Below are 11917 nucleotides of genomic sequence, written 5' to 3'. Positions count from 1 at the left end.
GTGCTGGACAATTCCAATGTTTCACAACACTCTGAATAAACTAATTTCTCGTCAGCTTGGCCCTCAGTGGCATCCCCCTTAGTTTTAAATTGTGGCCCCTGGTTTTAGATTCTGCAGACAGAGGAAATATCTTACCTGCAGCTACTCTGTTATTTTCTTTAACTAACTTGTAAATTTCAATGCAATTGCCTCTCATTCTATGAAACTCTAGAGAAAAAAGGCCCAGTTTTCCCAATCTTTCTTCATAGGACAGTTCTACCATTCCAGGAGCAAGTCTGCTGAACATTTGTTGCACTCCCTCTATGGCAATGACATCTTTCCTGAGAAAAAGTGACCAAACTGTGCACAGTTTCCAGATGTGGCCTAACCAAGCTGCTATACAATTGAAACAAGACTTCATTATCCCTGTACTCAAATCCTCTTGCAATAAAGGAAGACATTCCATGAGGCTTCTTAATAGCTTGCTGCACACACATGTTAACCCTCAGTGACTTAGCAACAAGGAGACTGTGGTCCCTTTGTACAACTACACTTTACAATCCCCAACCATTTAAGAAACACTCTAAATTATCTATTCAATTATTTCTCTCCCATTCCCTACTTTCCAACATTATTCCCTGCTTTAAAATGCCAGTTTCACCAACGTATCAGAGAGATTCCTTTTTTGCCTAGATTGCAAATGTCACTCTGAACTCAGTGTTCACAGCTTCTAAATAATATAACTTCTTAATTGAGAGTGATTAATATTATAAACACACCATATAACTAGCATTTTGTATTGTAAACACATATCAGCACATCATTGAACTTTGATGACATGAATAGTTTTGTAAATGTTGGTTAATATTGGCAATTGTAATCAATTAAATGGATTTAAGTCAACAAGCAGTTGACAGCAACATTCATTGTGTAATTTCTATTCTATTCACTGTTCAGGTTTCGGTTTGGTCTTCATTGCCTACCCAGAGGCCCTTGCACAGTTGCCGTGGGCACCATTATGGTCTGTTTCATTTTTCTTCATGCTGCTCACTCTGGGAGTTGACACACAGTTTGCAGGTTTAGGTAAAAATGGCATTGCATCACTTAAACAAATGATTTCTTTTGAAGAAATTATGACAGTGTTGAGCAAAAAAGTGCTGTTGGTGATGTTAGTGGACAAACACATAACATTTCTTTGTAGCAATTGTTTCCTCGTTGTCTGAAAGAAGAATGCAGCTCTTAGTCTTAAATGATTAGTACCTGCATCAAAATAAAAATTGGGGAAAAGTTGCATCAACATCCAAATGATTTCACAACACAATTTGTACTAACAGCGATGGTGAGGGAAGGCATCATAGAAGATCAACATGTGAGTTGAGAGTTGGAGTAAATGAGAGAGATGAGGTTCAGTGTTATTAGGAATTAGTAAGTAAGGATGGAGAGTGTATGAGCAAATATTAAAAGAGAAAGACAAACCAGTAGAACTTATTAGCAAAAGCATGCAGCATTCAGAGTTAAGTTGATGAGCTGACAACACAAATAGAGACCAGTCACACCACCTGGTGAAGATTATTGAAATGTGGTTGCAGGAAGATCAGTACTGGGAGTGAAATGTCCAAGGATAATGAGTATTCCAAAAGGATAGGCGAGTAGGAACAGGAGGTGGAGTTGTTTTATTGGTTAAGGGAGATATCAAGGTGCATTAAGAAATGATATTGGCACAACGAACCAAGATGTTGAATCAATCTGAGTGGAAATAAAAGGCAAGGGAAGAAACCCCTTGGTAGGAATAATTTACAGACCCTCAAACAGTACTTCCAAAGTAGGGCTTAGTATAAATGAGGCAGTAATGATGGCTTATGAGACAGCCACAACAGTAATTATGGGTGATTTGTACATAGATATTGATTGGATTCATCAACTTGGCAAGGATAGTATTGAAGGAAGATTCATAGAGTGTCTGAGGGATTCTTTCTTATGGCAACGTGTCATGGAGCCAACTGGCTACTTCACATTTGGTATTGTGTAATGAGGAAGGATTGGTAAATGATCATGAAGTTAAGGATCATCTTGGAAGGCGTGATCACAACATTTTATAGTTTCAAATTCAGATGGCAAGAGTGAAGATAGAGTCATATACAGGAGTTTTAATGTTGGCCAAAGGTAATTATACAGGCCTGAGAAAGCAGTTGGCCCTGGGGGACTGAGGAAAAATATTAAAGGGGCACGACATTTGAAGAATGGTGGCAAATGCTCAGGGAGTAACGAAATACCTGTCAATTAAAGTATATTCCTGAGAGGAAGAGGAATTATACAAAGGTTAAAAAATCATCCATGGCTTAACAAGGAAGTCAAGGATAACATAAAGACAAAAAACTAGGGCATATCATATTGCAAATGTTAGAGACACTCTGGAGGATCAGGAGAGCTTTAAGCATTAGCAAAGGGTTACTAAAAACAAAATCAAAAGAGCTAAGATGACCTATAAAAGGAAACTAGCAGAAACCATAAGATCTGACATCAAAAGCTTCTATAAGTATATAAAAAGGAAGAGAGTAGTGAAAGTAAATGGTGGCCCTTTAGAGGATGGAAATGGTGAGATAATTATGGGAAAGTCAGAAATTGCAGAGGCACTAAACCAGTATTTTATGTCTTTTTGCAGTGGAAGATCATAATTTCTTCCCAAAATATGCAGTTACTATAGAGGAACTTGGTGAAATTACTATAACTAAGGAGAAGGTATTAAGTAAACTGATGGGATTAAAGGCAGATTAGTCCCCAGGACCTGAAGGCCTGCACCCTAAGGTATTAAAGGAGGTGGCAACAGAGATAATGGATATATTAGTTACTATATTCCAAAATTTCCTAGATTCTGGAAAGGTGCCAGTGATTTGGAAACACTTTAATATGAAGCCTGTATTTGAAAAAAGAGATAGGCAAAATGTGGAAAATTGGAGATCAATTAGTTTGACCTCGGTCGTGAGGAAGTTGCTGGAGTCAATAATAAGGGAGAGAACTGACCACTTGGAACAACAAAGCTCAATTCCCCAGTGGCAGCATGGTTTCATACAGGACAAGTTGTACTTGACAAAATTGTTGGAGTTCTTTGAGGATGTAACTATCAAGTTGGATAATGAGGACACAGTGGATGTGTTATATCTAGACCTCCAGAAGACATTGATAAGGTGCTGCATTAAGACTGATACAAAAGGTTAGACCGGAGGGTGTTTGGGGGTAGAGTATTGGTTCGGATAGAGGATTGGTTGACTGACAGAAAGCAGAGGGGCGGGATAAATGGGTCCTTCTTGCGAACTGTAACTATTAGGGTAGCACAGGGTTCAATCCTCTGACATCAACTGTTGACAATCTATATCAATGATCTGCTGGGAGGGACAGAATGTAACAAAGCAAAATTCACAGCTAGAGAATGAACTAGAATCTGACAGATGGAATTTAAAGTGGATAGGTGTGAGGTTACGTATTTTGGCCAGAAAAGGGCAAATTATTAATTAAATCAGAAGCAGATTCAGAGTGCCTCAGTGCAGAGGAATCTCGGTGTCCATGTGTATGAATCACAGAAAGTGGGTATGTAGGTGCTGCACACAATAAGAAAGGTAAATGGAATCTTGGCATTTATTGCAAAGAAGTAAAGTAATATAAAAAGTAAAGTAATGTCACAATTATATAAGGTGTTGTTGAGATCATACCTGTAGTATTGTGTCCAGATATGGTCTCTTTACTTGAGGAAGGATGTGGTGGCAGTAAAGGCAGTTCCAACGATGTTCTCCAGGTTGATTCAAGGGATGAAAGGGCTGTCATATGAGGAACGGTTGAATACCTTGGGCTTGTACTTGCTGGAGTTCAGAAAAATGTATCTGATTGAGATACATAAAATGGAATTGATAAGGTAGATGTGGAACAGATATTCCTCCTTGTGGGACAGTCTCGAACAGAGGTCATAGATATAGCCCGAGAGGAGGTAGGTTCAAAACTGAGATGAGGAGAAACTATTTCTCTGAGAGGGTTGTGAATCTGTGGATCTCACTGCCCCAGAGTGCACAGGAGGCAGAATCAATCAACAAATTCAAGAAAGAAAAAGATATGTCTTGATGAAAAATGGGACAAAGGGCTAGGGGAAGCAGGCAGGAATGGTGACCAGCGTTGCGACCAGAATAAGAACAGCCATGAACATGTCAAATGGTGGAGTGGGTTTGAAGGGCTGAATTATCTACTCATGCTCCTAATTCTGATGTTCTTCTGCCCAATATTTATTATGGTGATTTTCAATCTCGATGTTAATGTTCTATATCTTTTCTTTGCTCTCATGCCTAGAATTTATCCCTTTGCATTTGTTTGAGACAGACCTTGCTGCTCAAGAGATGGGGATTTTTATTTACCTGCCTCACAGGGAGCAGGATGGTCAGCAAACTCACTCACTCATGTTGAAACTCACTCATGTTGAAACACCCCACATGTAATTTGAGGATAACGATGATGCAGTTTTCCTCTGCATCAGAGCAACAGGAACACAACTGGGGGAAAAATACATATCTCAGAGCTACAGAAATGGATGCAGAAACCTTTTGCCCCAAACTCCAGGCTTTGGTGTGTCCAGTGGTGTTTTGTCCTGTCATTGTGCAAGTTATTAATTAATCACTTCATTTGACATTTTCTTCATCAGAAACAGTTATGACAGCCCTGCAGGACCAGTTCCCTACATTGCTCCGATCAAAGCGCCTTCTTCTGACAGCTGGCATTTGTTCGTTATTTTATCTGCTTGGCCTTCTATATGTGACACAGGTAGGTTGTATTTCAGTGATTTAGGCTGCTATCACACATACTCAATAACTCCAAAAGGTGATCAAATTCACAGGATGAAATAATAAAGAAGGCGCTAGTGTTCTGGTCCTTTCTTTTTGCAGTTGTTTAATGTTGTGCAGTGATCATGTCATATTGATATCTTGCTCTGATTCTGAGTTCACTCTCAGATAATTCAAACTCACACTAGGACTGGGAAACAGGACCATGATTCGGTTCATTATGTCATAAAATTGCTCAGCAGACACATTTGTTATGGCGGTTAGTTGTTACAGGGAAGCACAGCTGCTCTCCCTTCGCAATATGTACTGCACACTGAACGAGTCTGTGAAATGTGACATCAAGGCTACTTGCTCGTCAGCATGTTCCTCTTAAAGTGATAATACCATTTTCCATTTTCTCTCCAAGATCCAAAACATACATGAATGAAAATAAATATATCTCAGGCTGGTTGTGAGAACAACACTCCAAAAATATGTCACTGTGCTTAAGAGTTTAAGAACTGAACAGTTTAAGACTTTAAGTGGTTGTGTAATGAATCAATGATTTAACAATCCTTCCAGATTTCATGATTGTCTCTCCGTCCTGAGGTCTAGATTTATCAGCTGACTGTTCTTGGCTCACTGATATTTTGGTGACTTTCCTTTTGTTAAAGAGGAGGCTATTTTAATGATGGAGTTCAACATTTTCATTCCCTGAGTTTACCTCTGGTGGTGTTCTGTGCACAGTCGGAATGCTCAATGTTAGAATGTTGTACAATTCCCTAAATTATTTTCTCTTCCTCCATTTCATTGTTCAATTGGGTATTGCGACTCCTCGGGTTTAAGGTTCATTGCACTTTCCGAATTCCATGTTTCCTGGATGGGATGTATGATTCAAACCTTTTATCATTCACATAAATGAGACAATTCCAAACCCAGATGTCGACTGTGAGCTGTTTTTAATACTCCCTTGATGTTCAAGGTGTTTATCCAGTACTTATGGGATTCTGGACTGTTAATGACTTGGCAAAGGAGTCCTGACTTGCTTTTTAACATGATTGTTGCTGGTGATGGATAGCCTTTACCTAGAGGTATTGTTCTGAAGTATGACATAGCAATATGGAGACAGTGTTTAGTTGCCTTGCATTTCATGTCACATGCCTGGTTAGTGTGAACCATTTAATTCAGCAAATGTATTGGGTCTGGGATAATGTGGTGAGGCTGTCACATGATTTAGGCCCCTTTTAGTACACATGCAAGGACATGGCCCAGGTCCATAAAGGATCTATCGGTACAGTATGGTCCAATTTCAGATGTTTTCTCCAGGTACACTGAATAGAATGCACTTTGTACTCGTGGTGACTACCATGGGTGTAGTTGAGTTATTCTTCCAATGTCTAGTGGTTGGAAAATTGGAAAATTAGAGTTGAAAAATGCAGTGCTGGAAAAACACAGCAGGCCAGGCAGCATCCGAGGAGCAGGAGAATCGACGTTTCGGGCATAAACCCTTCTTCAGGAATAAGGCTGGTGTGCCGCACATTTTTCAACTCTGGTCTCCAGCATCTGCAGTCCTCACTTTCTCCAAATTGGAAATTAGTCAGTGACTTGAAGAAAACTGTCACCATGGTTGGTAAGTAAATCTGTTACAAGCTTCAACCAAAGGTATAATGGAATCTTGTGAGGGTAGAGAGATTTTTTCTGTTGATGTGGTGGCTGACTTTGACATGTCTGATACACCCTCACTGTCTTCTCGATTTTTCTGTTGTGACCTGAGCAATACACAGTCAGCTGTACAGGGCCTTTTTCACCCTATGCCCATATGCCCCTGGTATAATGAGACAATAGATCTTGGTAAAGAGCTTCAGCTACAAGCATCTGTTTGCCTCTTGAGAGGCATCTGCTTCATCTCTGTATGGCCAAAATCTTGAAATGTCTCTGGCACCTCTTGTATCACATCAAGCCAGACTTCTATAATAACTTTCCCAAATGCCTTCAGTTGTGGATCATTCATTGTCTTTTTTCTTAAAGTGATTGCATTACTGTTGACAAACACTCATCTGATTGATATTGATTATATTTCCTAATGTAATGTTTTGTAAGTCTAGCAAAACAGCCTTGGTCTAATTTGGCTTTGGTACACCTCTCATTGTGTCTGAAGTAGCCCAGTCTGTAACGGATATCAAAGTTATATCCCTGAATCATTATGCTAAACAGTTACATATGGAATCTTGTGACAGTGCATACCCGAGTGAATGTTTTCTGGTCTAGGTTCAAATAGTTAGATTGTTATTACCATAGAATAGTGGATCCAAAAAGCAATGAATTTACTATTTTGCATTATGTATAGCCCTAACACTGTTTTGACAAGGTCTGGCCCAGTGGGAGGGAGGACATGGATGAAGGTGCTCAGGCCCTAAAATTATTGAACTCGATATTGAGTCCTGAAGACTGCAGGGACCCCAAATGGGAATGAAATGCAGTCCTTCCAGCTAACATTGAGTCTCACATCAAGCCGATGACGGAGATATTGGCCAGGGTTTCCTGATAACCTTGTCACCACATGGGCTGCTTTCATCGCAGCTAACCCATTTTCACTCACTAATGATCCCCATAAGCAACCTTTCTTTCTCCCAGGCTCGACAGTATCCATTCCTTTGTCTGCCCAACAAGTGTTCTCTCTCTGTATGGGCTCCATCTTCAAGTGTATATCCCATCTTTTCCTAGCTACAATGAGTTCTGAAGAAGGATCACTGGTCCTGAAATGTTGACTCTGCTTTCTCTCCACAGAAGTTGTCTGACCTGCTGAGTTTCTCTGGCAAATTTTGTTCTTGTTTCAGATTTCCAGCATCCACATTCCTTTGCTTTTAGAATTCCACAGGTGGCAGAACAGCCTGATCCCTATGCCCTTAACTTTCAGATACATGTACCTGTGAATGCTCCTGCATGGCTGCATATGGAATACTCTCTGCTTCCCACCAGCTCCACCATCATTGTCACTGTTGGTGTATCCGAGTGCTTCGCTCTGAGAGAAATTATGTTTGAGACACGGAATTGTTTATTCACCTTTAATCTGTAGCAAAAGCTTCCCCTCATTGCCAAGCCTTTAAATGAGACCTTGTGCAATCATATTCTTCAATTTCTGTTTCTGTTGGGTATATTTGCGTTGTGCAGGAAGAGATCTTGAACCCTTCCCATTATACTGCACATTCTCTGCTAGCCCTCTGTATGAGCCAGTTAAGAAAAAGATGCTGGTTGTTAATGTTTCCCTTGATTTGTTCACACTCTACCCTCCTCCTCTACATTATATATCCTCCCCACCTCTCCTAACCATCTCCCTTTTCACCGATGTTCCTTCTGTTTCTCTTCAGTCTCCTCCTGTGATGATCAGCTCTTCTACTATCCTCTATGATATTCCTGCTCATCCACCACCACCACACTGGTATCTTTTGGCTCAGTTGGCTGGATGACTGGTTTCAAAGAGTGTGGTGTTGGAAAAGCACAACCAGTCAGGTAGCATCTGAGGAGCAGGAGAGTCGAGGTTTTGACCATAAGTTCTTCAGCAGGACGATAATTCTGTGCTTTTCCAGCACCACACTCTTTGACTCTGATCTCCAGTATCTGCAGTCCTCACTGTCTCCTGGATGGCTGGTTTACAATGCAGAGTAACACAAAAACACAGGTTCAACTTCTGCACTGACTGAGGTTACCAACAAACAATAAAGATGTGAATTAAGAAGTTTGATAATCCAACCATCAATAAAACATTTTCGAGGTTTGACAACTCATTCTGACCTGGTGATTGTATACCTATTTGGAGAGAGATGTGTTATTCTCAGTTGCTCTCAACTGGTAACTCAGTTGCCTTGATGTTGGCTGCTGCAACTCAGCATCATGACACAATTATTAGCATCAGAGGTTTCTCCCTCACTGTCTGCGAACATGTTTGGCCTAGCCTTAGGGGAGACAGTGGCCTACTGCTATTATCAGTAGACTGTTAATCCAGAGATCCAGGGAATGTTCTGGGGACCCAGGTTCGAATCCTGTCACGGCAGATGGTTTAATTTGAATTCAATAACTCTGGAATAAAGGGTCTAATGATGACCATGAATCCATTGTTGATTGTTGGAAACAGTTCTCTGGTTCACTAATGTCCTTTAGGGAAGGAATAGTCTGGCCTGCATGTGACTCCAGACCCACAGCAATATGGTTGACTCTTAACTACTCTCTGGGTAATTAGGGATGGGCAATAAATGCTGACCTGGTTAGTGCTGTCCTCATCCTGGCAATGAATTAAAAACAAAGCTTGCTGCTCTTCCTCCAAAATGTCTTGCCATATCCAGTAATGCCTTCATATGACTGATTGTCCAAAGCTAGGGGCTATAATTATACTCTTCACTCTAGATGATACAAGTAACATCTCAGAATCAGAAAATAGAAGGGAGCAAGAAACTCAGGAAAGGTACGATCACCAAAGATGTGGGACTGAGGGAATGTTGTAGCTGAGAAGTGCCTGGAGCTTGATGGAATTCATCTTATAGTGTTTAAAGAAATGGTTAGTGAGATAGTTGATACATTGGTTTGAATCTATCAAATGTCCTTTGGTTTTGAAAAGTCTTCTTAAGGACTGTGTTCAGTTCTGGTCTCCCTGTTATGGGAAGGATATTATTAAGCTGGAGAGGGTTCAGAAGAGATTTACCAAGATGTTGCCATGAATGGAGGATTTGAATTATAAGGAGAGGCTGGATTGGCTGGGATATTTTTCACTGGAACATAGGAGGTTCAGGGATGACCTTATAGAGGCATTATAAAATTATGAGGGATACAGATGTGATGTCTTGAAATGTGGGGGATTTCAAGACCAAGGGGCATATTTTTCAGGTGAGAGGAGAAAGATTTTAAGAAAGACATGTGGGGCATTTTTTTTCTCACACAGTGGTTCATGTGTAGAATGAGCTTCCAGAGGAAGTGGTGGATGTGAGTACACTTATAATGTTTGAAAGACATTTAGATAAATAGAAGAATAGGAAATGTTTGGAGGGATATAAGCCAAGCGCGGGCAGGTGGGACCAGTTTAGTTTGAGATTATGTTCAGCATGGAATGGTTGCACCGAAGGGTCTGTTTCCATGCTGAATGACTCTATGACTGGGTTAGAAAATATAACTTTTTATTCAAAAAGAAAGAAATACAGAGCAGTTAGCTTAACATCTATCATAAGTAAAATGTTAGCAATTATTATTAAGGAATTTGTGACATGACAATGTAGGTTTTGAAATAGTCAGATAGAGCCAGCACAGTTTTGTGAAGGGAGAGAACATATTTCATCAATTTGTTAGAATTATTTCAGATGTAATATGAGCTTTTGGTAATGGGGAAATGGTGGATGTACAGTACTTAGATTTACAGAGCATTTGACAAAGTGCCACATTAATATTTATTGTAGAACGTAGGAGCTCATGGTTTAGGGGTTAGCATTGACATGGATAGAAAATTAGCTGGCTAACAGTAAACAGAGAGTCAACACAGAGAAACTCAAACGTGTTTTTTTCAGGGTTCTCATGATGTAACAAGTGGCATGCCTCAGGGTCAATTCTGGCATTTGAATGATTTACAATTTACATCAATAACATAGATGAAGGAATAGACGACACAGGAAGACATAAGGGGGCTATAAAAAGATAAAGATGGTTTAAGTAAGTGGGCAAAGATGTAGCAAATGGAATACAATGTAGGAAAATGTGAAGTGTTTGCCTTTTAGCAGAAAGAATAAAAAAAACATCAAATCTAAATGGTTAGGGATTGCAAAACTCTGAGAGACAGAAGGATATGGGTGTCCTAGTGCTTGACAATCAAAAGTTAGTGTCCAGCTGCAGCATATATTTAGGAAAGCTAATCTTATTGTATCACTTGCTGCAAGGCTGAGTGGATACAAAAGTAGAGATGTTAAGCTTCACTTATACAGGACATTGGTGGTTCCATATTGAGAGAGTCTGTGTACAGTATGGCTTGTATTATGAAAAGAAGGATGCAAATATATTCAAAGCAATTCATAACAGCGGTAACCTTATTAAACGATGGAGCAAGCCCCTGGGACAGGATGGCCTACTCCTGAGCTATGTTCATTTATTCATATGTTTGTGTTTAATGGGAATGTAGTTCAGATACTGAGTGGGGAGAGTTGGTAATTTCACAAATCTCATTAACGCAATGTTCCCAGGCAATTAAAACTGGAGACAAAGGGTTAAGATGTACATGAAGGGTCACAATGTTGACATCTCAAAAGTATTTAATAATCATAGAGCTATTGAGACATACAGCACAGAAACAGACCCTTCATCCATGCTGACCAGATATCCCATTTGCCAGCATTTGGCCCATATCGCTCTAAACCCTTCCTATTCATATACCCAGCCTGAAGCCTTTTAAATGTTGCAATTATACCAGCCTCCACCATTTCCATATACACACTACCTTCTGCATGAAAAATCTGCCCCGAAGTTCCTTCTAAATCTTTCCCCTTCACCTTAAACCCTGCCCCTCATGATTTTATAAAGCTCTATAAGGTCACCCCTCAGACTCCGACACTTCAGGGAAAACAGCCCCAGTCTATTCAGCTTCTCTCTATAGCTCACACCCTCCAACCCTGACAACATCCTTGTAAATCTTTTCTGAATCCTTTCAAATTTCACAACATTCTTTCTGTAGCAGGGAGACCAGAATTGAATGCAGTATTCCAAAAGTGGCCTAACCAATACAGCTGCAATATAACCTCCTGTACTCAATGCACTGACCAATAAAGGCATGCATACCAAATACCTTCTTCACTATCCTATCTACCTGTGACTCCACTCTCAAGGAATTATGAACCTGCACACCAAGGTCTTTTTAGAACATAGAACATAGAACAATACAGCACAGAACAGGCCCTTCGGCCCACGATGTTGTGCCGAACTTCTAACCTAGATTAAGTACCCATCCATGTACCTATCCAAATGCCGCTTAAAGGTCGCCAATGATTCCGACTCTACCACTCCCACGGGCAGCGCATTCCAAACATTAACCACCCTCTGTGTGAAAACGTTGCCCCTTAGATCTTTTTTATATCTTTCCCCTCTCACCCTAAACCTATGCTCTCTAGTTC

General features: G+C 40.2%; 1 protein-coding gene across 1 annotated transcript in view; it reads left to right on the top strand.

Moving 5' to 3' along the window:
• The window catches only part of LOC122557538 (sodium- and chloride-dependent neutral and basic amino acid transporter B(0+)-like), a 117429-nt gene that overhangs the window by 89578 nt on the left and 15934 nt on the right, over positions 1–11917 (top strand). The window contains exons 8-9 of the mRNA XM_043705284.1: positions 937–1000; positions 4661–4779. Coding sequence (XP_043561219.1) covers positions 937–1000; positions 4661–4779 — 183 coding nt within the window. The remainder of the gene's footprint in view (positions 1–936; positions 1001–4660; positions 4780–11917) is intronic.

Source organism: Chiloscyllium plagiosum, chromosome 15, assembly GCF_004010195.1.
Source record: "Chiloscyllium plagiosum isolate BGI_BamShark_2017 chromosome 15, ASM401019v2, whole genome shotgun sequence".
Taxonomy (NCBI): Eukaryota; Metazoa; Chordata; class Chondrichthyes; order Orectolobiformes; family Hemiscylliidae; genus Chiloscyllium; species Chiloscyllium plagiosum.
Note: the sequence above shows the minus strand (reverse complement) of the source record. Positions and strands in the feature narration are given on the sequence as shown.